At 39.1% G+C, this 20,831-nt stretch overlaps 3 protein-coding genes across 7 annotated transcripts in view; 2 read left to right on the top strand and 1 right to left on the bottom strand.

Annotated features, from left to right (window-relative positions):
- The window catches only part of LOC107503335 (amyloid beta precursor protein binding family B member 1 interacting protein), an 85,650-nt gene extending 83,289 nt beyond the window's left edge, over positions 1-2,361 (top strand). The window contains exon 14 of the mRNA XM_036228089.1: positions 1,542-2,361. Coding sequence (XP_036083982.1) covers positions 1,542-2,042 — 501 coding nt within the window. The 3' untranslated portion in view covers positions 2,043-2,361. The remainder of the gene's footprint in view (positions 1-1,541) is intronic.
- A 337-nt stretch (positions 2,362-2,698) lies between these two features.
- Positions 2,699-5,152, top strand: LOC107503336 (sororin-like). Its single transcript, XM_036226642.1, is given in 3 exon segments — positions 2,699-2,836; positions 3,989-4,665; positions 4,667-5,152. Coding segments are annotated over 3 exon segments (891 nt in total). The 3' UTR covers positions 4,743-5,152.
- A 1,716-nt stretch (positions 5,153-6,868) lies between these two features.
- The window catches only part of LOC107503341 (protein adenylyltransferase SelO-like), a 31,441-nt gene continuing 17,478 nt past the window's right edge, over positions 6,869-20,831 (bottom strand). For 2 of the 5 annotated variants that reach the window (XM_036228090.1, XM_036228094.1), the window contains exons 13-19: positions 18,436-18,480; positions 18,246-18,327; positions 18,050-18,142; positions 15,927-16,006; positions 15,110-15,153; positions 10,059-10,138; positions 6,869-7,229 (exon numbers count right to left, since the gene is read on the bottom strand). In XM_036228090.1, coding sequence (XP_036083983.1) covers positions 7,107-7,229; positions 10,059-10,138; positions 15,110-15,153; positions 15,927-16,006; positions 18,050-18,142; positions 18,246-18,327; positions 18,436-18,480 — 547 coding nt within the window. In that variant the 3' untranslated portion in view covers positions 6,869-7,106. Of the gene's footprint in view, positions 7,230-10,058; positions 10,139-13,561; positions 13,805-13,855; positions 14,177-15,109; positions 15,154-15,926; positions 16,007-18,049; positions 18,143-18,245; positions 18,328-18,435; positions 18,481-20,831 lie in introns of those variants that run through there. The other 3 variants (XM_036228091.1, XM_036228093.1, XM_036228092.1) reach the window with 3 other exon arrangements.

Here is a 20,831-nt window from a genome sequence, read left to right as displayed (position 1 = left end):
AATGTGTGTGAATACCAGTTCCCAAAACTGCCTGTTCAGAAAAATTTTTTAAATACATTGCCAGTCAATGAGCTTATCGTGTTAAGCAAATAAATTAAATAAAATAGAAACTCCATCATAAGACATTTTGTTAGGGGGAAAAAAACTTCTAAATGAAATCTTCAGTGGTAGGAGGTTATTAAGCAGAGATAGAAATAAAATGAAAGCCTGCTAAAATGTAAATTGTAATGATAATTATCACTAAAACAGAGGGATTTCAATTCAGCTGCCTGAAATTCCTGGAGAAGTTGCATTATATACATATAATTTATTGTTATCTGTTCTACTTGGCAGAAGGACCGTGGCTTTTAGCCTGTGGCCAAGTTTGGTGTTCTGGTTTCTACCAATAACACATGCATTATGATTTTCCTCTTTGGAACCACTCGAATCTCATCGTAACCTTGAGACATAGAGAATGATAGGGATTATGATTAGCCAGCTGGCTTTCACGGTTAAAGGTAAATCTAAGACTACAGACCAGGTGTGCACATTCCTGTACTTCCTGTTATGCAGGAGGGAGGCAGGCTATACTTGGCTCCTCCTTGGAAGCCCACAGTCCTGGGGCCAGGCCCCTCTGCCCTCAGCGGGACAGGAAAACACAGACACAAGAGTGGCCCAAACAGTTCTTTGCTGGAACAGCCTTTGCGCTGGGGTTTGCACAAAGCTTACCTATGGTCCTGAGAGAACTATTCTGGTTTTCCTTTTTCCTTCCACTTTCTTGATGCACATCAAAGAAGGGTGTTTGAGACTTGTGGAAGGTTTGGGGAAGCTCCGTAACCACCTCTCTGCCGCCGAGAGGCAAAATAATGGTGACACCTGAGCTTCACAACCAGTTCAACTCAGACCAAGAAAAATGTAATGGCTGCATAGGCCTGGGACCCCATGGGCTTTTCTGGGGAACCAGGGTGCAAGTGGGAATTCCAAGGGGTTCCGGTTTGCTTCTGTTTGAGTTCCTTCAGTAACCTCTCAGCTAGCTAAGCTCTACCCCGCAGTCCCCAACCTTGTTGGCACCAGGGACCGGTGCTCCTATGAGAATCTAACGCCCGATGATCTGAGGCGGAGCTGAGGCGGTGACGCTGGCGCTGGGGAGTGGCTGCAGATACAGATGGATCCTACTCTTCACCTCTTGCTGTGCAGCCGAGGGGTTGGGGACCCCTGCTATACCACTAAAGCTCTTAAAGACAGCAGGGGTTCTGAGGACATACCTGTATAATCTAAATATAACACAACTCCTTGAACGGGCCCAAGCCTTTCATTTATAGAAGAGGCGGTAGGTAGATCAGCACCCTGGGGGTAATAATGTTACAGGCCTTTTGGAGTCTTTCTCCCATTCCAGAGCAAAGGGAACCTCATGAACAACCTTATAGTCTTAGGGACTGGGGGACTGAGGCTCCCCCAAGGAGAGATACTGCCTTAACTCAGGGAGATCTCATAAGTCAATGGAGGTGTCAGCTCCATGGTGGCTGTATGTTGAGAATAATGCCCTTGTTGCTTTATTGAAGGATATGAAGCCAGCCCTTGGCAACCACGATCCAGGAGCGCCCAGAGCCCATCACCCTGCGAAGTCCAGCCTGCCACCACCCCCTCCCATGCGAGGGTCCTCAAACACCAACGGAAGCCCAGCGACACCTCCCAAGGCCAAAGCCATGGGCTTTCCCCCGCCGCCGGATGACTTTCTGCCGCCGCCCCCACCCCCGCCCCCACTGGAGGACGACGAGCTCCCACCGCCACCCCCTGATTTTAACGAAGAGCCCCCAGACTTCGTGCCTCCGCCTCCGCTGTCATTTGCTGGGGATGCGGGGTCATTACCGCCTCCTCCCCCGCCCCCACCCTCCCTCGCCGCACAATCAGAGAGGCCGTCCCCTGTGATTGCCAAAAGGCCTCCAGTTCCCCCAAAGAGGCAAGAGAACCCAGGACCACCCAGTGGGGGAGGGGGCGGGGAGCAGGATTTCATGTCAGATCTCATGAAAGCTTTGCAAAAGAAAAGAGACAACATGTCCTAAGGGAGACATACAGATGTCTTTGTGTTCCAAGTCTAATCACTTTTAACCGCAAGTGCATTTTTGCTACTTTATTTCCGTGACATCTCGGTCATTTTAGATAAAATATTAAAGTATTCAGACTAGAAATGATGCCAAACGTACATTCATAACCATTAACCTAACAGACTTTATCTGCCTAAATGTACATATCTTTCCTATGTATTTCCACTTCAATGAAATTTATCTTACCTTCTGAGGAGTTAACCAAAGTGTGTTATGTTCATTTATTTTATGATATTCAGAAGCATCAGATTAATAAAAGTTTAAAATTTTTCCCAAAGATGGTATTCTAGAAATAACAGTGTATAAATCTAATGCCATAACAACACTATTTTATAATATACTTGGCCTTTTGAAATTTTTTCAGAATCCCATGCCTTGTAAAGCCTTGTTGAGCTTTATATTTTTCATTTTCACTTCCATGGCCTTCAGAATTTTTAGAAAAATCAAAGGAGGAAAATTTCCTAAAAGGAAACCTCATTGGCCCCGGTGAGTAAAAGGTCATTCCTCACCTGACTGTGACAAAGGAGGTTCCGGGACCCATCACCATGGATCAAGAAGACTCAAGGGAGTAAGGCCAGGGCACTGGGGAGGGGAAAGGGATGGATATGGTTGTCATGGGCTTCAAAGAAGACCTCGAAAGTGTGACTTCAAACATTCTCCTTAGACAAGAAATCAGGCCCGAGGACATACTTCACCTCTACCCGACAAAGCTGGGTCGCAGCCCACCGGGTCCCCCAACTTCCACTCACACTGTACCTTTCCTTTACGGGGGAAAAACTGTAAAAGTTCTTTTTTAACTTTTGATTCGCTCTGATAATTTCCATCTTTTAATTGGTGCGTTTAGACCCATTGATGTTAGAAGTGATTATCGGTATGGTTGGATCACTATCTACCACATTTGTTACTGTTTCTCTTGTCCTTTGTTTCCAGTTTTGTCTTTCGCTCTTTTTCTGCCTTTTGTGGTTTTAAGTGAGCATTTTATCTGATTGCATTTTTGTTCCTTTTTCGGCACATCGATTATACTTTTTTTACTTTGCTAGTAACTGATTCCAGGGCTGCAGCAAGAATTATGCAGGATAACCCCCAGAACATCTTATCACACCAGAAAACAAGGGAGTTATCAAAAACCTCTAGGATTATGTCCAAAGGAGCCAATATGAACAAAACCTCACTGGCCAACTATGGGACAATTTGTGCATCAGGAAGGATAATAACTGCAATTGTATAAAACACATAAAATATGCTTAAATTCAATAGTTCTTTCTGATACCAATGTAATCAAATAAGCCCACTCCACCGCTTGTCTTTGAAGCAACCTTGGGAACCCACTCATTACTTTGCCTTTCTGTATCTGAGGATGTCCAAGTAATGATAGGAAGTTTTCCTTTATAGGAAGATTCCTAATAGAGTGATAGGATTAGATTTTCATCATTTCGCAACCCTATTGGATTAATGGGTTAAGACGATGATTGTCAATGGCTATTGGTATCGCAAAAAAAGATCACCAAATACGTACTTCCTAGTATACAGCACTTGTCCCTGGTAGCAAGTATTTCTCTGCCAAATAAATCAAACCCGAATCTGAATCAAGGTCTAGATTTACAGAAATACCGGGGACAGACTAACATGTTAAACAGCTCTACAGTGATGCAATCGGCAAAATGCGGACTGTGGGAAACATTACAGGATCAATGATCTGGTTTCTTCAAAACAAAACAAAAAATTGAGGGAAAAAACGTAGGTGATTATACCCAAAGATTTCAAAAGATGTAAGATTTTTATCATCTAATTTTAATGTATAGACCTTATTTGGCTCCCAATTCAAATAACTATAAAATAATGATGGTGAGAAAGGCTCTCGGGTTGGCAGCTGTGGCGGCAGCAGAGGTCAAGGCCAAAGCTAGATATGTCCAAGAGGCAAACGTGGTCCAGAGGGGGCTGCCCGGCACCCTGAGCCAGAGGGCCCGTCCTCTACTCAGTCTCTGCGGAAGCCCCAGCGGAAATCAGGCTCCGATCTCCCCAGCACCCTCCCTGAAATCTGGCCGAAGGCACCTCATGCGGCTCCATTCAGAAAGTCCGTTGTCTTGAAGAAGATTGTGGCCCGTGCTATAAAGATCCCATCTGTCCACTAGCCTCGAAGGAGCCTTAGGATCGCCTTTTTCTTGGAGAAAGAAAACAAGCCTCTTGGCCGGGAACCTACTGGGGAGAACCTCTTCAAGACATGTAGTGTCCCCGTCACCCCCACCACCACTCCTGTGCTATACGACCCGGATGTTGAGTCTAACTCCAGGGGACGAGACCTGGACACCAGAGACTTGGAAATGTCTAAGCAAGTCAGGTGCCTCTACAGCCAGCTGGAGGCCCTTGGCTGTGCCTCTACCTCCACCTCAGGTCACCAAACCTGCTTTGGCTTCAACGGACTGCTGGGGGCTGAAGACCTGGCCAGAGTCTCGCCTTTAGTGTACTCAAAGTTAACTGAGGTCCCCAGGGTCTCCGCAAATCCCTGGGCCCTGGACACAACTCTCCCTGGAATCTCCCCACCAGTCATGAAGGAGAAATGGAAGAAGAGAAAGGTGCCTGAACTCGGAGCTGGGTGAGTGGGCCATGGCCGCAAATGCTGAGTTTGAAGCTGCTGGGTTTGATCTCCTGGTCGAATGAGATAAAACGGGGGTGCACCTGGCCAGGCCCTCCCCTCTTCCCCCTGTACATAGCCCCTTCTTCCAATGGAAAAGGCACTTGGGGTCTCCTTCTTTGGCCTTAGTACCTTGCGTGTGCTGCTGCTGCACATGGGGTCTGTCCTTTGAGTGTGCAGTGACAGCAGCCATTTCAGCTTCGGGAAGTGGGGTTCCCCTGGCCCGGCCATGCACTGGCATCCTGTCTCTGGTCAGTAACCCTACGTAATCCTCTCCTCCCTTCCTCTCGGAGTGTCCTGGCCGGTTTCCGTTCGGGCCACTGACGAGGGAGGTGGAAATACTGGCCAGGGATCATGGCTGAGAGCACCGAGCTCCAGCTGGGAAGCAAGGCTGCTCTCCAGCCTGACAGAAGCAGACACCCAGGGCTGTCTGCCGCGGCCTCGGGCTCTCTCTCCAGTTGGCTTTTGTTGGTGGCTTGGTTCCATCTATGTGAAAGGCTTGGGTTTCCTTTTAGATTCTATAGATGGCCAGGAGAGTTTGTGGATTAGGGACAGACTATCCATGAGGAAGAAGCTGGACCCACAGCTAGTAGAGTCACATTTTGAAGGAAGGTCTTAGACCATAGGTGTTTATGACGTGGAAGCTGTGTTGTACAGTTCTGTTCTGCTGTTGAGATGTTTGGTTCCATGCCAGGCTGATGGAATAAAGGGTGCATTTCGGGGTGCCACGTGCCACAGGCTGCAGCCTCCACAGAAACTGAGGCACAGGTATCAGGGCTGGAGAGGGGTCGGTGGGAGGAGGTGCCCTCTTTTGTCACTCACCTGTTTCTTACAAAATAAAATGTACAGTCAGCTCAGCTCAGCTTTAAAACTTAATAGGCTGAACGGTGCGGTCCCACTAGTGTTTTGTGGCCACACTTACGAAGTCTGGGGAAGCTTTCCTCACGGGCCGGAGAGGGTGGGGTCCACAGCGGTTTCAACCTTGGGCTTACTTAGTGATCTTTCATGAGGGCACTGCCTGAGGCCGGTGCCAGGAGTTGAGCTAGGGGAAGGGGGTTGTCTCGTCTCCAGGGAACCTCACTCCCTCACCCCCATTTCTCAATGCTGATGAAAGGGAGGCTTTCAAAGTTACCCCGACCGTAACCACCATACCCCAGGTAGCCGAACCTTTTGATGTTGACAGGATTGTGGACGTATAGGCTAAGAGGAGTGTTGAGGGGCTAGTGGAAAGCAGAGCCCAGCCAGGAAGATGAGGGCTTGCTTTGTTAGAGTTTGAGGAACAGAACAGCGCAGGCCGGTGGGCGCTAATGAAACTCTCTGCAAGGCCTGGGAGTCCCAGGCTACCTGTTCAGCGCTTCCGGCTTTGTGAGACTTCCAGCAAGCCCCTTTGCCAGCCTGGGCCAGACGCCCTTGAGCTGGACCACACCTGAAGAATTCCTGTCCTCACTGGCCGGCACAGAACCCCTGGGAAATGTCTTAGTCCTGCAGAATCAGGAGTGGCCAAGTGATGTCGAGTTCATGTCACCACTGACACAGACCTCTTTGTGTCCTTGAAAAACTAAGAATGTGGAATTTGAGGGAAAATTGGAGTTTCCTTTTCAAATTAAAAAAAAAAAAACTTGAAGAGTTAAAAAAAATAATGATGGTGACAACTAAAACAATAGGAAAGATACGAAAACTGGTTATTTGATTTCACTCATGCATTAGTGAAATGTTCATTTCTCTTAAGGTGATAACATTGTATGTGTTTTAAGTCATTAATGTTTGGAGATACGTATAGAAATATTTGTAAATTAAGTGAAACAATGTCTAGGAATTTCTGTAAAATACTTGGGAATATATAAATTATATCTCAATTAAAGCAATAAGTAGGAACATGTGGGAAGTGTATAGGGGTGTAGATGAAGCAAGATTGATCATATATTGATAATTAACAAGCTAGCTGAATGGGAAATGAGGTTCATTGAACTATTCTCTTTACTTTGGTAAACGTTTGAAAATTAACATAATAGACACAAAGCTCTAGGAGTGCAATTAAACTGTATACTTATGTGATGTACCCCAAAGTGCCTGGCACGTAGTATTAGATGAATACTTAAAAAATCATTAAAAGATTGTCATAGGATTTTTTAGCTATTGAGGATAACTCACATGATTTACCAAAAATGTTTTATTATTCCATTAAAGTTATTAATTAGAACAAAAATGATCACAAAGATGTTCCAAAGAAAAGGTCCCATTCATTTGGTTAAAACATATTTTTATATATAAACATTATTATGAAATTTAGGATTGTCGTCAAAATGTAGATGATCATTAAGAATTTATCAAATTGATTATTCTATGTAGAGTTCAATGGTAGAAGTAGTCCTTAATTTATTTTCTCCAAATTAAGATGAGCAGCTAACTCTGAGATCTTTAGCCCAAGAAGGAGTAGGAGAGGCGTAGCCTGCTTTTTCAGCTGCAGAATGCATCTGGAAAGGATGCTGAAGAACGTGCTGGAGAAGATGGACCTGGGAAACAATTTTAAGTAGATAAATATAGATTTTTCTTCCTCGGAATTCTTATTAATTTTCTAAATTTCTAAAACAATAGATAAGTTTTGAATTTGTTTGAAAATGTTCAAACATTTTATGTTTTATTAAATCTTCACTACCATTATTATTTGAATTTCTATTGTTCCACAGAAAGTTCCTTCAGGGCTTGTTTTGTGCTAAAACAGAGTGAATATGTAGTGTCCAAAACTACATATATATCCTAGTAATTTTAAAAATTCCTCCACAGTGGTAAGATTATAATTTTCTAAATACTTACAAAAATAAAACAATGTCCATGATTTGCAATCTTTCCAAACCAAGGGCATGGATTCCAATTCACGCTGCCTCTTTGCTTGTAACTTTGCCCCATGATAATAAACTGAGGCATCAAAGAACACAGCTCTCTGAATAATAATTCCAGGGCCAAAATGTGTATTTTCATCCAATTATCAAACAAGTCATGGGGATGTAATGTACAGCATGATGACAATAATTAATAATACCATATTGCATACTTGAACATTGCTAAGAGAGATCTTAAAAAGTCCACAACAGAAAATTTGTAAGCCAGAAGGGAATGGTGAATCATTATGTTATACACCTGAAACTAATATAATGTTATATGTCAACTAGACCTCAATTAAAAATATTTTTTCCAGTCGTTTTATCACTTCCTTGGGTATTACTAAAGATAAATGCCTAGTTCTGATAGAAAAAGGTGACGATTATAATAAGAAAGTAAAGCCAAAAAATCAAATAGAGTATATTACTATACTACCAATATTTAAAATGGGAATATCATCAATATTGAGTTCTTAGACCCTCTCTTAACTTCTCCCCAGGTACTTTCTATACATATCCTTTTAGTGAAGTCAGTTTTATTCCTATCTAATCTCATTTACTAGTTTAAAAGCTCCCTGAATCCATTTTTACACATCTCCACAGCGCCTCACATAAATTCTCAAGAAACATTTGAAGCAAGACGATAAACACAAGCTGTGTGTGTAAAGGGTTTTGTGAAAAAGGTTTAACAAAATCTTTTTGGTTTTGAGAAAGTAACCCTTAGTTAACTTTCTGGGTCTGTAACCCGATGAGGTGGTATGTCAACTATCACCGCAGGACACTGCTTACGACTGACAAACAGCATCTGGAAGGGAAGCACTGTGAATACCTGATGGAATGCTCAGGACTTTCTTTAGTGTGGTGACTCTTGGTGTAAGGCAAGTCTCTTGTAGGGACATTGGAAACTACACCCACGGCCTCATTACAAGAGATAGTATGGTTTCTCCAGGACGTGAAGCGTCTAAGCCAGGGCTGCCCCTGCGCCTTCCCAGCGTGGCTCTCGTCTCCCCACACCTGAGCTTTATGCTGCGCCTTCCTGCCTGCATGGACAGCTGCCAGGATCCAGGCGAACACGGGGCCTGACGTTGCCCTGTTCCTATGCCACGTTTCTGTCCTGTCTCTCTGAGGTGGGTGAAGCCAAGAGGAGCCTGCTATTGTCTTAAGAGTCGGAATGTTTACCTGAACCTAGAAAGATGTCTTCCCACCCCTGATGAGTACTGCATCATTATTCAAATATAATTTTGAGGAAGGGAAAAAAATTCAGGAAAGGAACAAAAGGGAGGAGGAAAAAGGAGAAAAAAGCCAACAAAACAACTTATTAAACAATGTTTAGTTTCTTCGGCTTAGATTGATTATCTAAAGATAAACGCTGGTTATCTCCCTTCTCTGTGCTTTCCCTTAATATCATAAAAAGATTTCATTTAATAATATTGTATTTTCTAAAATGAAAACCTAGAGTTGTTAGGCCTATTAAACTACTGAAATAAAAAGTGAATGCAAGTTCCAAATTAGAAGAAGCAAAAATAGTTTTTCTTTCATGCCAACTCTGATCACGTGGTAGTGACTACACAGCATGCATGATGAGAATGGCTCTGAGGCTGTGACCGGTTTCACAGAGAGAGAGGGCCATGCTCACCAGTAATGTCTACTCCAGTGCAGGACACAGAGTGACAGCATGAGAGCCAGGCCATTCCTCTTCTAAAAATATATTATATGTAACACATTTTGAAACAACCATGAAATATTTGAGGCAAAGAAGAAGGTATGCAGAATAATATAACGAACTCTTGCATATCCTCCATTTGGTTTCAAAAATAAAATACTTCTAATATGGTTGAAACCAGTATCCCTCTCTGATTCAAATTTCCTCCTTACTGCAATGTGACTACTGTCTAAAGTTGATGTTTATCATTTTTATTCACTTTGTTACTTTTATTATATATGTGTGTATCACTAAGTAACATATAATAGGATTTGCATGTCTTATACTGTAAGTGGCAACACGGTATGTACTCCTTTGCCGCCTGCTTATTTTGCTGAGCATTATATGTGGGATCCATCCATGCTGATGTGTGTAGGCCTAGCTCACTCAGGTTCACTACTGTCAAAGTTAATTTAAGCGGACCCAGGTAGCTAGCGCCATGCACACCTGCTGGCAAGATGCACACTCAAATCAGGGTTCACTCCATTTCAGAGAATGAATCCAAAATTCCCAAACATAAACAACAAACAGCAGAATCAGACCCTCAGGTGTTCAAATAATGTAGATCCATGATATAAAATTAACATTCGAAAATTTAAATATATTAAAGAATAAACTAGAAAATGTGAGAAAATGATTCATGGATGCACAATAAAAAGAGAGACCGGGCAATGATGATTCTGGGAAGCTGGTCCTGGCAATGTCTGCAAACGAAATCATACATTGAACATTCATAAAAATAAATGTAGCAACCACCTCACCTCTGAAAAATCATTTCTTTCTGCTTTTTGCACTGCAGATTCTGCCATCCAGTTCTTCAGCACGTATCTAGGATTAACAGCTTAAACAAGAGGGAAAAGCACATGCTGGAAACATAAATTACTAACAACAGAGGCTGTATTAAATTAGATAACTTTAAGAACTTTGCCGGAAGGCTCAAATGAGAAGAAATGATCAGCATCAGTGAATTTTGATTGTTCATAAAGAATGAACCATATTTAGTACCTTATGGTACAGAAAAAACTTGTTTGAGCATTATGAGTAATATTATGTTTTGTTTTTCTCTTCAGTGTTTCATCATTAATTTGTCTTTTTCACTATGTTCGGTCAGCGAAGCATTTTTATAAAGCATGGAGAGAGTCGTGAATTCATCTGAATTAGGCTCTGTAGTCTAAGTGGAAGGGGGGAAGTTGCTGCTTTTGACCTCTTTGCACACAGAGTAAGGTCTGTCTAAGGAAGACCGCTTAATCTGACGCTGCCAAGAGCAAATAGGAAAGGTAACCTGCAAGCAAAACTCTTCATAAATTTATATTTTTGATAGTAACCATGCATTTTTCATACTAAAAACTATTGTAACAATGGCACATTTAGAAAAATTCCAGAAACTATATCTTTATTTGAGATGAGACTTTTTAAAAATAATTTATCAACTGCGTGGCATAAGAGAAATTCTAGAGGCCTCAGAAATCACCATTTTGTAAATCTTAAGCACAGTTTTGAGTTACTTGAATGGAGGGAATATACATTTTAACTTGGTTTTAAAGATCTGACACAACATAAGAGATAATCTAAAAATATAAGTGCCCTGTGACTCAGTAATTCTAGTTCTCTAAAAATATAGTCTATGAAAACAAATTTAAACATAAAAGGGAATTTTTTATATTAAGGAAAGCTAGAAACAGCTTAATAATAGAGGAATGGTTAAATAAAACTTTATATATCCTTCCAAAGAAGTATTATGCAGCCATTAAGAATGTTACTTTATAAAGAATGAACTAGCAAAACAAATGCTTAATTTATTTTTAATGAAAAAAAAATCTAAAATTATACTATAGTATGATCATGACTACATTTTCTCTCCTAACCTATACACACAGAAAAAGAGAGACTAGAGTAAATGCATCAAAAAGTAAATAGTAATTGTGTCTGGGAATATGGGTGATCTTTTTTATTCTTTCTACAAATTTGCATTTTGTAATTTTTAAAGAATTCATATAGAAATCTTTTAAACTAAAACCCATGTACACAAAAAATATATTCAATAGTTAAACAAAAAGTAAACTAACATGCAAAGAAAACTATGAAAGAGTAAAAATCAGAAAATTATAGATCTGTTTACAAGATTCTTTGTGGTGTTATCTAATTCGGCACATTTTTACCTGGTTTAGAACTTTCTGTTTGTGGGATATTTCTTTTGGCATTAACATTTTAAGCAGTGCGGTAAGGAGGATCATGTCCAAACAATATAATTTGATAATCACTGATTTCCTAGAACATAGGCTACTTAAGGGTAGGTATGTAATTCATCTTTGCATTTTCAGTTTTAAACAATGTGACCGCAAAAAAAATGGCACATAATAGGGCATTTAAAATATGTTTGTTGAATAAGTAAATTTAGTGCTGGGAAAAGAGACTTAAGACCATGTCTGAGTATGTCGTAATCTTAAATAAAGCATGCCAATGCTACTCGATTGGAAAGTATTAATGCATCAGAAATACAGCAGACTCAATGGCCATAAAAAGCTGGACACTTCACATTATTAGGCTCAACTAATCTCTCATATGCTAGCAATGAAACTGGGAAAATGGTAGTTCTATTTATCATTTATCTAATTCAATAAAATATATGTAAATCCTACTCATAATTATTCAATAGTTATGAAAATAATTTAAGAAAAATTATTTCAAATATAATGTCTTCAACTTTTTCTTCTCTCACTCTTTTTTTCTGATGCTCTAAAGGAAGGATGAATTCTTTTATTTAATTATCTACAAAAGGTCAGGTCTGAAATATCTACTTGAGGCCATGATTTAAATTTACACTATCACCTTAACTGAATGGCATTTTCACTTAAATTCCCAAATGATCCTGTTTAAATCCACTGAGAGTCCTCAGCATACAAAGGAAATGTCTCTGACCTGTAATCAGTCTAGTGCTGTCTTTTTGTTATTTTCCAAAAGCGAGAAGTTTGTGTTGAGCCAGCCTCAGTCTGGGCTCTTACCATTTGCAAGGTGGCAGATGGGAGGTTTGTGGACTAGGCCTAGGGTTTTATTCTATAATGAGGTTCAAACCCAGGATTTCAATTTAGTTGGCCCTCAGCTCGAAATAGCTGTATTCTATCTAATCAGCTGACCAAACAAGACAAAGATTCTTCTGAGCATGTGCCACAAAACTCACTACTAGGTACTAAGAAAAGCAGAATTACACCGACGGGTTTTTAGAATTACAATTAACCTCATTTTACAATTAACCTCATTTTATTGCAGATGCAGACATTTTGGGACTTAAAAAAAAAAAATCTCCCTAGTAATGTAGATGCAATTGTATAATGCTGTAGCTACCTAGGGTAATAAACTTTCTTTAAATAAATGGAAATATTTCATTTCAGCATATCAGCTAGTTTTCTCTTGGAAACCTGGTGATCTCATTCTTTCCATCAGAAACTACAGAAATGACTTTTTCTAGCAATCTTTACAGTCAAAAGGCAAACACCATATCAGAAACATCTTTCAAAATAAAAACAATAATGGCTATCCTGAATGTCACAGTAATCACAATAATCAAAAGTATTTATTAAACAAAGTTTTAATATGGTCCTGGGCTGGACATTGTATAACATAAAAGAGAAAGATTAACACCCTCTGGTGGCTTATCATCTTAGAGTATTTGGAGACCTAAAATAATAAGTGTTGAGAATTTAAAAATATATACATTTCTAAGACCTTTACTCATTTTTTATGTTTCCATTGCTTGAAAATTGAAGCATTTCCAAAAAATGTTTAATAGCAAATCTTCTCCTAGTCTACTACTGATTTTTAAAATGTTTTGAAATGACATAAAATGGCAATATATTTTTGGTTGTTTTGTTTCTAAAAAACATTATATTCATGCCAGTCTTCCCAACATCCCTATGATAAGGATATTTAATGTACTCTAAAATAATACAGTAGTTGATATTTATTGAGTTCTTATTAGGTGCCAACCATGATCATAATGAATTTGTGAAACAACCCATGATGTAAATGTATTTTATGGATGAGGAATCGAAAGAGAGGTCAAGTGGATAGAAGCATTTGAAACCTGATTGTCATGATGATTGCACAATTTTTTAATTTAGTAAAAAAAAAAAAAAAAATCTCTGTACATTTAAAATGGGTAAATTTTATGGTACAGTAATTGTACCTCAATAAAGCTGTTTAAAAACATATATACACCAGAAATAGAAAAAGAGGGATGGGGGGTGGGTGGAGAAGTGGGGCGGGGGAGGGGGGTCAAGTAACATGCTTAATAACATCTAGGAAATAAATGGCAGAAAGCAGAACTCAAGCTCAGCTGGTCCGACTCCAGAGCCCGCGCTGCACTACCCGGAAAGGAACGTGAACTCAGGGCGGGAGCAGCCAGAAACAGACTCCTCAGGGGAAGTGAAGATGCAGACATCACCACACTGCATGCTGCTTCTCGGATGTTTATTTCTTTATGCCCGTATCATTCTTTAATTCTGCATCCCTGGTACATATCGTTACGTGAATGTATGCAATCAATATTTTTTGGTTTTGCATTTTCGTATCAATTAAATATCTAATAATAATATATGGAAGCATATCTTCCAAGAAAATAAATGAGCTATCATTATGAACTTTTATTATTCCATTGCGCTTTGTGGAAACTTATTCCCTTACTTGAGAGCAAATTGTTTAGTATTTATTATTTCTCTAAAATAACTCAGAGTTGCAGTCTTGAGTTCACTAAATTTAATTTACCATCTCAACCGTCCTGTCATAACCGAACGAGTCCAAATACTGAAAGCTGCCACCACATTTTCTTCTTTCGATTTCTTCGTTTTCTTAACTCCTGAGGTTGTCCATATTCTGAGCAGGGCTATAAAATCCATATGACCGCCCAAATAGACATAAGTGGCTGTTAACTAAATCCATGCTGAGCCTTAAAGAGATTATTCACTTCCCCATAAAAACTAAACTTGTTTTTTATTTCTACAATAATGTCCTGAGTTCAAGAAGCAACCTCATTCTATAACCTAGCATGGAATGTTAGCATCATCCTAATTTCTTCAACATGAACTAACTACCATGATGACACATGACAGCTCTCCTTACAAGCGCTAGGGCAAGAACACTCAGGACGTAGGTCCGTCTTAATTTCTTAGATCTTGTTAGAAACCACATGGCAAAAAGAAGTAACTTCCATTTTTTTTCCTTCCCCAAGCCAAGCGATATACAGTAAACTGAAATCAATATATAAAAATGATTTATTTTTATATCTATTATTTATGGGTATATTATGGCCCAGGTGCTAAAACAAGATACCTGACATATATTAGTGGTTATCATTACAACATCCCTGTAAAACACCCCCCACTTACAAGTTTTAAGGAAGGCCAAGGGCAAGTTCTAAGGGCCCTTAGCCTTAAAACTTGGAGGGTTAAATATCTTTCAGATCATACAGCTAAAAAATGGCAAGATGAGATTCATCTGCCAGATTCCAAAACTCACGTTCTGTCCACCATGACCAAAGCACCTTCCTTGTCTCGCCACCATCTTTTAAGCCTATCTTATTTTAACACTAGGATGCAAACTCGTTTAAACCAGAGCTATCACACTCTAAGTGAAAAGTCATCTGCAGAAATCAGAGACGATCATAAATGATGCGGCAACTTAACTAAAATATACTCATCTAGAATTATTCTAGTTAAAAAAAAAAAAAAGCCCAGTTCCCTCGAGTAATTACTTCCATGTAAAAAATGTTGCTTTTATGTGATAATTTAAAGTTGAAGAAATCAAAAGGATTACTTACTTGTCATTCTTTTTCTTCTTTCAGAATCTGAATCATTCATGTTACTAAAAATGAATAAAACAAACGACAAAATCAACCACTGGCTCCCCAAATTATATATATTTTTTCAAAAGTGTGGGAATTATTTCACAAGACAATTATTGAGGGGAAAAAAAACATTTAACAATCATGTTCATTCAGTGTCTGAATTTAAGACAGAAAATGTTGAGTTGACTAAACAATATGTAAAATATTGCCTTGTTTAGTTATTTTAGATAATATCAAAACTTCTTTTATTTTTACCAATTTAAAAAATATTTTTTCAGAAAAAAAAGTCTAACTTGACTGATACTTTTCCTTACCTTAAACATGGTTTTCTGAAAATAATTTAACTTTTTCTTAATTACTCCGGGTCATCTTTATAAATAGCCCTCAGAGGCTATTAAACTGTGAAGGGCTATTTGTTCCCGTGGTTTTCTTGTTTTTCCCTTCAGATGCCACTACCTATGGCCTCCTTTCCAAGTTTGTTGCTTCTAATTAATTTTGAGTTATGAAATGAAGTAACTTCTTAGCGTTGTAGAAGATGTGCCAGTAAGTAGCCATTGCATGATGGTCTGAGGTGCTTGGGGAACTTGGGGAGTCGTGTTATTGGAGTTGAGGGGAATGGGTGAGTGCTCTTTGCATGGGTGAGGTGCTAATACAGATGCCCTGGCCAGTGCGAAGCATCCAGAAGCAAAAAGGAAATGGTGAAAAATGGAAAAGAGAAGAGCAACCTGATGACCCGACTGTGCTAAAGTAATACGTAACATGCTTTTTTTTATAAATTAGATTACCTTACCTCTTCAGTCTCAAAAGGTACTGGGACGCCCAAGCAGGAAAGAGTTTGTGCTTTGAAATCATCTTCAGTGCCCAGAATTGCTAAATGAAAATACAGTAATAGACTGCTTGTTATGTTAATATTTATTCAGTTAATTTTGACTCTGTGTGCATTTAAATTATGTGCTTTAATAATAATTTACAATACTCTTTTAAGTAGAAGTAGTAGTAACTAGTAGAAATTAATAAAAATAGCCTCTTCTAGGAATGGAAGTGGGGAATGTAGTGGATGCGGAAAAGAGTTTTTAACCATGTGACTGTATTTAAACAATAAAAGTTGAGCGTAGCATGGGATTGCCTGTGTTACTGATGAAAGAACTGAGACTTAGTGAAGTCAAATCACATGCTCGAGTCTGTTCAGCTACTGGATGATGACGTCCAGACTCAAATTCCACAGGACTGTAATTCCAAGGCTTATGATTTAGTGCAGGCTGACTTTTATTTGGAGACTGACTGGATCCAAAGACTGAGGGAAGGAGTGGTCCATCCTATGCTTTCTCCCTTGACCCTATGTCTATATTTTACTCAAGTCAGAGTGACTATGGTAGGAGCAGGAGCTGCCTGTGCCTGGGAATTAGGAGGCCCAGAAAGGGCTTACTCACTGCTCAAAGCATTTTGTAACTAAAATTCCATGACCAGAACTACAGACCAATGCTCCGTTAGCAAGAAAATGCTTTAGAAAGAGCCTCATCAGGCCTGTGTTATGAGAATCAAATCCTGCTGTTTTCCTATGGACAGAAAATAAGCTAAAAGCACATAAAATTTTACTATTGTAATATTGAGCTATTGCTACAGAAGGGCTTACACTTACAATAGAGCCCAGGGGTTAAGAGCATGGACTCTGGAGAAAATCGCTAGTGTTCGAATCCAACCAGACAGTTACTAGCTGTGTGATCTGGTGCTAGTTATGTAACCTCTCTATGCGTCAGTTTCTTTGTCAGTAAATAGAAATCACAACTGTACCCACCTCATATGTGATGGCAGAGATTATACATATAAGATGTTTAGAATAGTGCCTGGAACATAATAAGCACTCAATAAATGTTATCTATTCTTGTTATTATATTATTATTAATTTTTCATTATTTTGTAAAGCATTTACTATCATGCCTGCCCAAGAAGTATAAGCTCTCAATAATGGCGGGTTCCCAATAAGTACTTATTAAATAAATGAATAAATGAGGCTGAATTTTTTTTTTAGTTTATGAAAAGATAACTAACTATACAGAGAACGTCATGAAAGATAGTGAAGAAACTGAAACTGAAAAAAATAAGGCTAGGTTTTAATGTCAAAAATGATAAAAACAATAATTACAATATGAAAGACTGAGACCTTATAAATAGATCTATATTTTTAAAAATCTATAATAAGTAGGAATCTTCTGGTGATAACCATATTATTATGTAAATAATGTATTCAATGTATTATAACTGAAATAAAAAAGTAATGCATATTCTTAAAAGTGAATTAAGTACAGCCACTTTAGAAGCTGTTTGGCAGTTTCTTTAAAAATTAAACATAAATTTACTAAATAACCCAGCAATTCCATTTCTCTTTTACACAAAAACCAGTACATGAATGTTCACAGCAGTACTTATTCACAATAGCCAAAAAAGTAGAAACGACCCAAATGTCCATCAACTAGTAAATGAATCAGCAAAATGTGGTATCCACAAAGTGGAGTACCACTCAGAAATATAGAGGAAAGAACTACTGATCCAGGTTACATCATGGACGAACACTATGGTAAGGGAAGAAGCCCGACACAAAATGAAAGCACATGATTTCATTTACAGAAAATGTCTAGAAAGCGAAACCTTGAGCAACAGAGAATAAGTTAGTAGTAGTTTAGGGCTAGATTGAAAACAAGGATTGACCACCAAAAAGCACACAGGATCTGAAAGGGTGAAGGGATTTTTCCCAAATTGAACTGTGATGATAAATACACAAATCTGTAAATTATTTAAGAAGTCATTGAAGTATGTACTTCAGATGAGTGGAACTTTATGGAATGAAAATTATACCTCAATAAACCTGTTAAAGAAAATTGAATTAAGAAAAAAGTCAAATGTCACAATTAATACCTGAGGAATGTCGAGTTCCTGTAACTGGCTTTGAGTAATCTCACCGAGCTGCCGAAAGGTCATTGTAAAATCAGCTTCTGTCTCTTCCATGAGCTAATAAAATTAAGTATATTTATCAATCTCAAATCTTTGAGAATATGATGAATAATAATTCAAACATTAGACAGAAAGAAAAAGATAAAAGTGTTCAACTCACATGTAAGAGAAATGCAATTAAATCGTCATCACCCTTCCTTTCTCCAAGCAATCCTAATTTGGCTTTGAACAATTCTCTAAATCTAAAAGGAGAAATGTCAATTCAATTTGTTATTAAAATCCTCACTATTTTAAGAATTGTCCTCAAACCACCTGGAGTGCTTTAATATCTGTATTCAAAAAGGACAAACCTTGTATAATAAAGAACAGGATACCCCTCAAGAACCCGAGCAGCACTACAGAGAGAAAAAAAGGAAGGACGGTTAAACCTTAATTTAAAATTAATGTTTGGAATTACACTTTACAAGAACAAAGTAAACCTTCTTATATATTAAATAACATTAGACTGTATGCTACTGATTCTGGTTTAGTGATTAATTGTATATCATATCTTAGACAGAAAACTATCAGTATAAATTTATTGTCTCAAAGATATGGATATGTATGAATGAAATTAGGTCATTCCTGAAACATTACTATATATAAATAATTAGCTTATAGAATAAATGTTGAAACGTCTATGTAATGCCAAAGAGTTATATAAATGGGCTTTTTGGTGTAATTTTAAAATCACCTTAGACCCAAAATAATGCAATTCAAATGCCTCGCCCAATATAATAATATTTTACTTGCCCGAGAGTATGAAAATAAATGAAATATTTCATAAAAAATAAACTTTTAACCTTGAACACATCTTTAAACAAATTAAGTTCCTATTTCTTAACATTCTTAAATGTATTTTAAATAATACAAAACTTAACATAGTCTGAAGATCCACACTGTTCACCTTCCTGGCCTCATCTTCTACAATTCTTTCCCTTGCTCGTTCCATTGCAGACACACTGGCCTTGCTGTTCCTTTAACGCCCCACATACACTCCTGCCTCAGGACCTTTGCACAGGCCATTCTTCTCCCAGATACCTGCATGGTTCGCTCCTGTGACTCCTTCATGCCTTTGCTCAAGTTCTTTACTGATCAGCCTTTTAAAACTGCAGACCCTTCCTCCCTCCCTCTACCCCATCCACTGCTTTATTTTTCTCCATGGTACTTATCTCCTTCTAAAATGCTATACAACTTATTTGTGTTTATCGACTGCCTCTCCCCCCTCAGAAGTAAGCATCATGAAAGCACAATTTTTGTGCTGTTTTATTTACTGCTGTCCCATCACCACTTAGAACAGTATCTGGCACATACTGATCACCTCAAATATTTGTTGAATGAATAAACTCTGCAGGGCAAAAAGAATATAAAATTAATGGAGACAGGAGTGGGATGAAGAATATCATTTTATATCACTGATTTTGAACTAAGTAACTGTATTGCCAATATAGTTTTAAATTAAATTAAGGAAACCATACATGGTATATAAAACTTTTATCGTATTATGGTAATATTTTGCTACCTGGGGTTAGTAAAATCACTATATGCCTTGCCTTCCATTTGAGCTCTTGTACTGAGAATGGTCAATTATGGATGGGGGTGGGGGTGGGTGGGCAGTGGGGAGGATGCAGAGAGTGTGAAGAGAAATATGTCTTATCTCTTAGCAAATACACTGCAAATACACTGGTGACAAAGAGATGAATAAAATGTGAACTCCCTCAAGGAGTTCAATGCCCAGTGATTAATAAACGTCTTAACATAATCCTGGGCCCAGGAGCTTCTGGCGCCTGGAGAAGGCAGACAGAGCTAAGAGGGTTGGGGCAAGGCCTCAGGCCCTCACTCTTGAGTACAGCATGGCCCTAACATAAAGAAATACCAAACACATTCTTTGATCATAAAAATATGGACAAAATAAGTCCAACTACTTAGAAATTAAGAAACAGTGATCGATTTCTAGCCAAGATGGTGCAGTAGGTACACTGTGCTCACCTCCTTCCAAGACCACATCAAAATTACAACTAAATTATAAAACAGCCACCCTGAGAACTATCTGAAAACTAGCTGAACAGAACTCCTATAACTAAGGAAATAAAGAAGAAGCCACATTGAGACTGGTAGGAGGGATAGAGATGTAAAATGGGCTGGTTCCACACCCACATGTGGCATAAAGGGATATCATGGCTATAGAGGTTCCCTGAGGTAAGAGGTCCCACACCAACACTGGGCTCCCCAGCCCAGAGTACCAGCACCAGGAAGAAGAGTCCCCACAACATCTGACTGTGAAAATCAGTGGAGCTTCCATCCAGGTAAGATGAAGGGCTGCTGTAGGAGACCTAGTTGTCCTCTTATAAGGCCTTAGCACAGATTCACTCACTCACAAACACTCAACCTGGACTCCAGGGAGGGGACAGTGGCTTAAAGAGTGCCAGGGACATACGTGAAGGAACTGAATTGTCTGGCTTCAAGGCGAGGGCTGAAGGAGCAGTGCTCTCCAGGACTTAAGTGATGGTAGGCAACATTGTTCCTTTCTTGAGCCCTTTCCCACACAGCCAACAGGTGCAGGGGGGTACCAACTCTGAGTCTCCATTAACCTGGCCGACCCTACTCTCATCTGACCCTGGTGATTCTCTGAGACCCTATCCTACCTAATTCACATATCTGGCCCAAAACTCTTTCAGAGGCTAATCCACACAAGTGGCCAGCTGGG

Source organism: Rousettus aegyptiacus, unplaced genomic scaffold (assembly GCF_014176215.1).
Source record: "Rousettus aegyptiacus isolate mRouAeg1 unplaced genomic scaffold, mRouAeg1.p scaffold_m13_p_10, whole genome shotgun sequence".
NCBI lineage: Eukaryota > Metazoa > Chordata > Mammalia > Chiroptera > Pteropodidae > Rousettus > Rousettus aegyptiacus.
The sequence above is the reverse complement of the archived record's forward strand: the minus strand, read 5'-3'. Positions and strand labels throughout refer to the sequence as shown.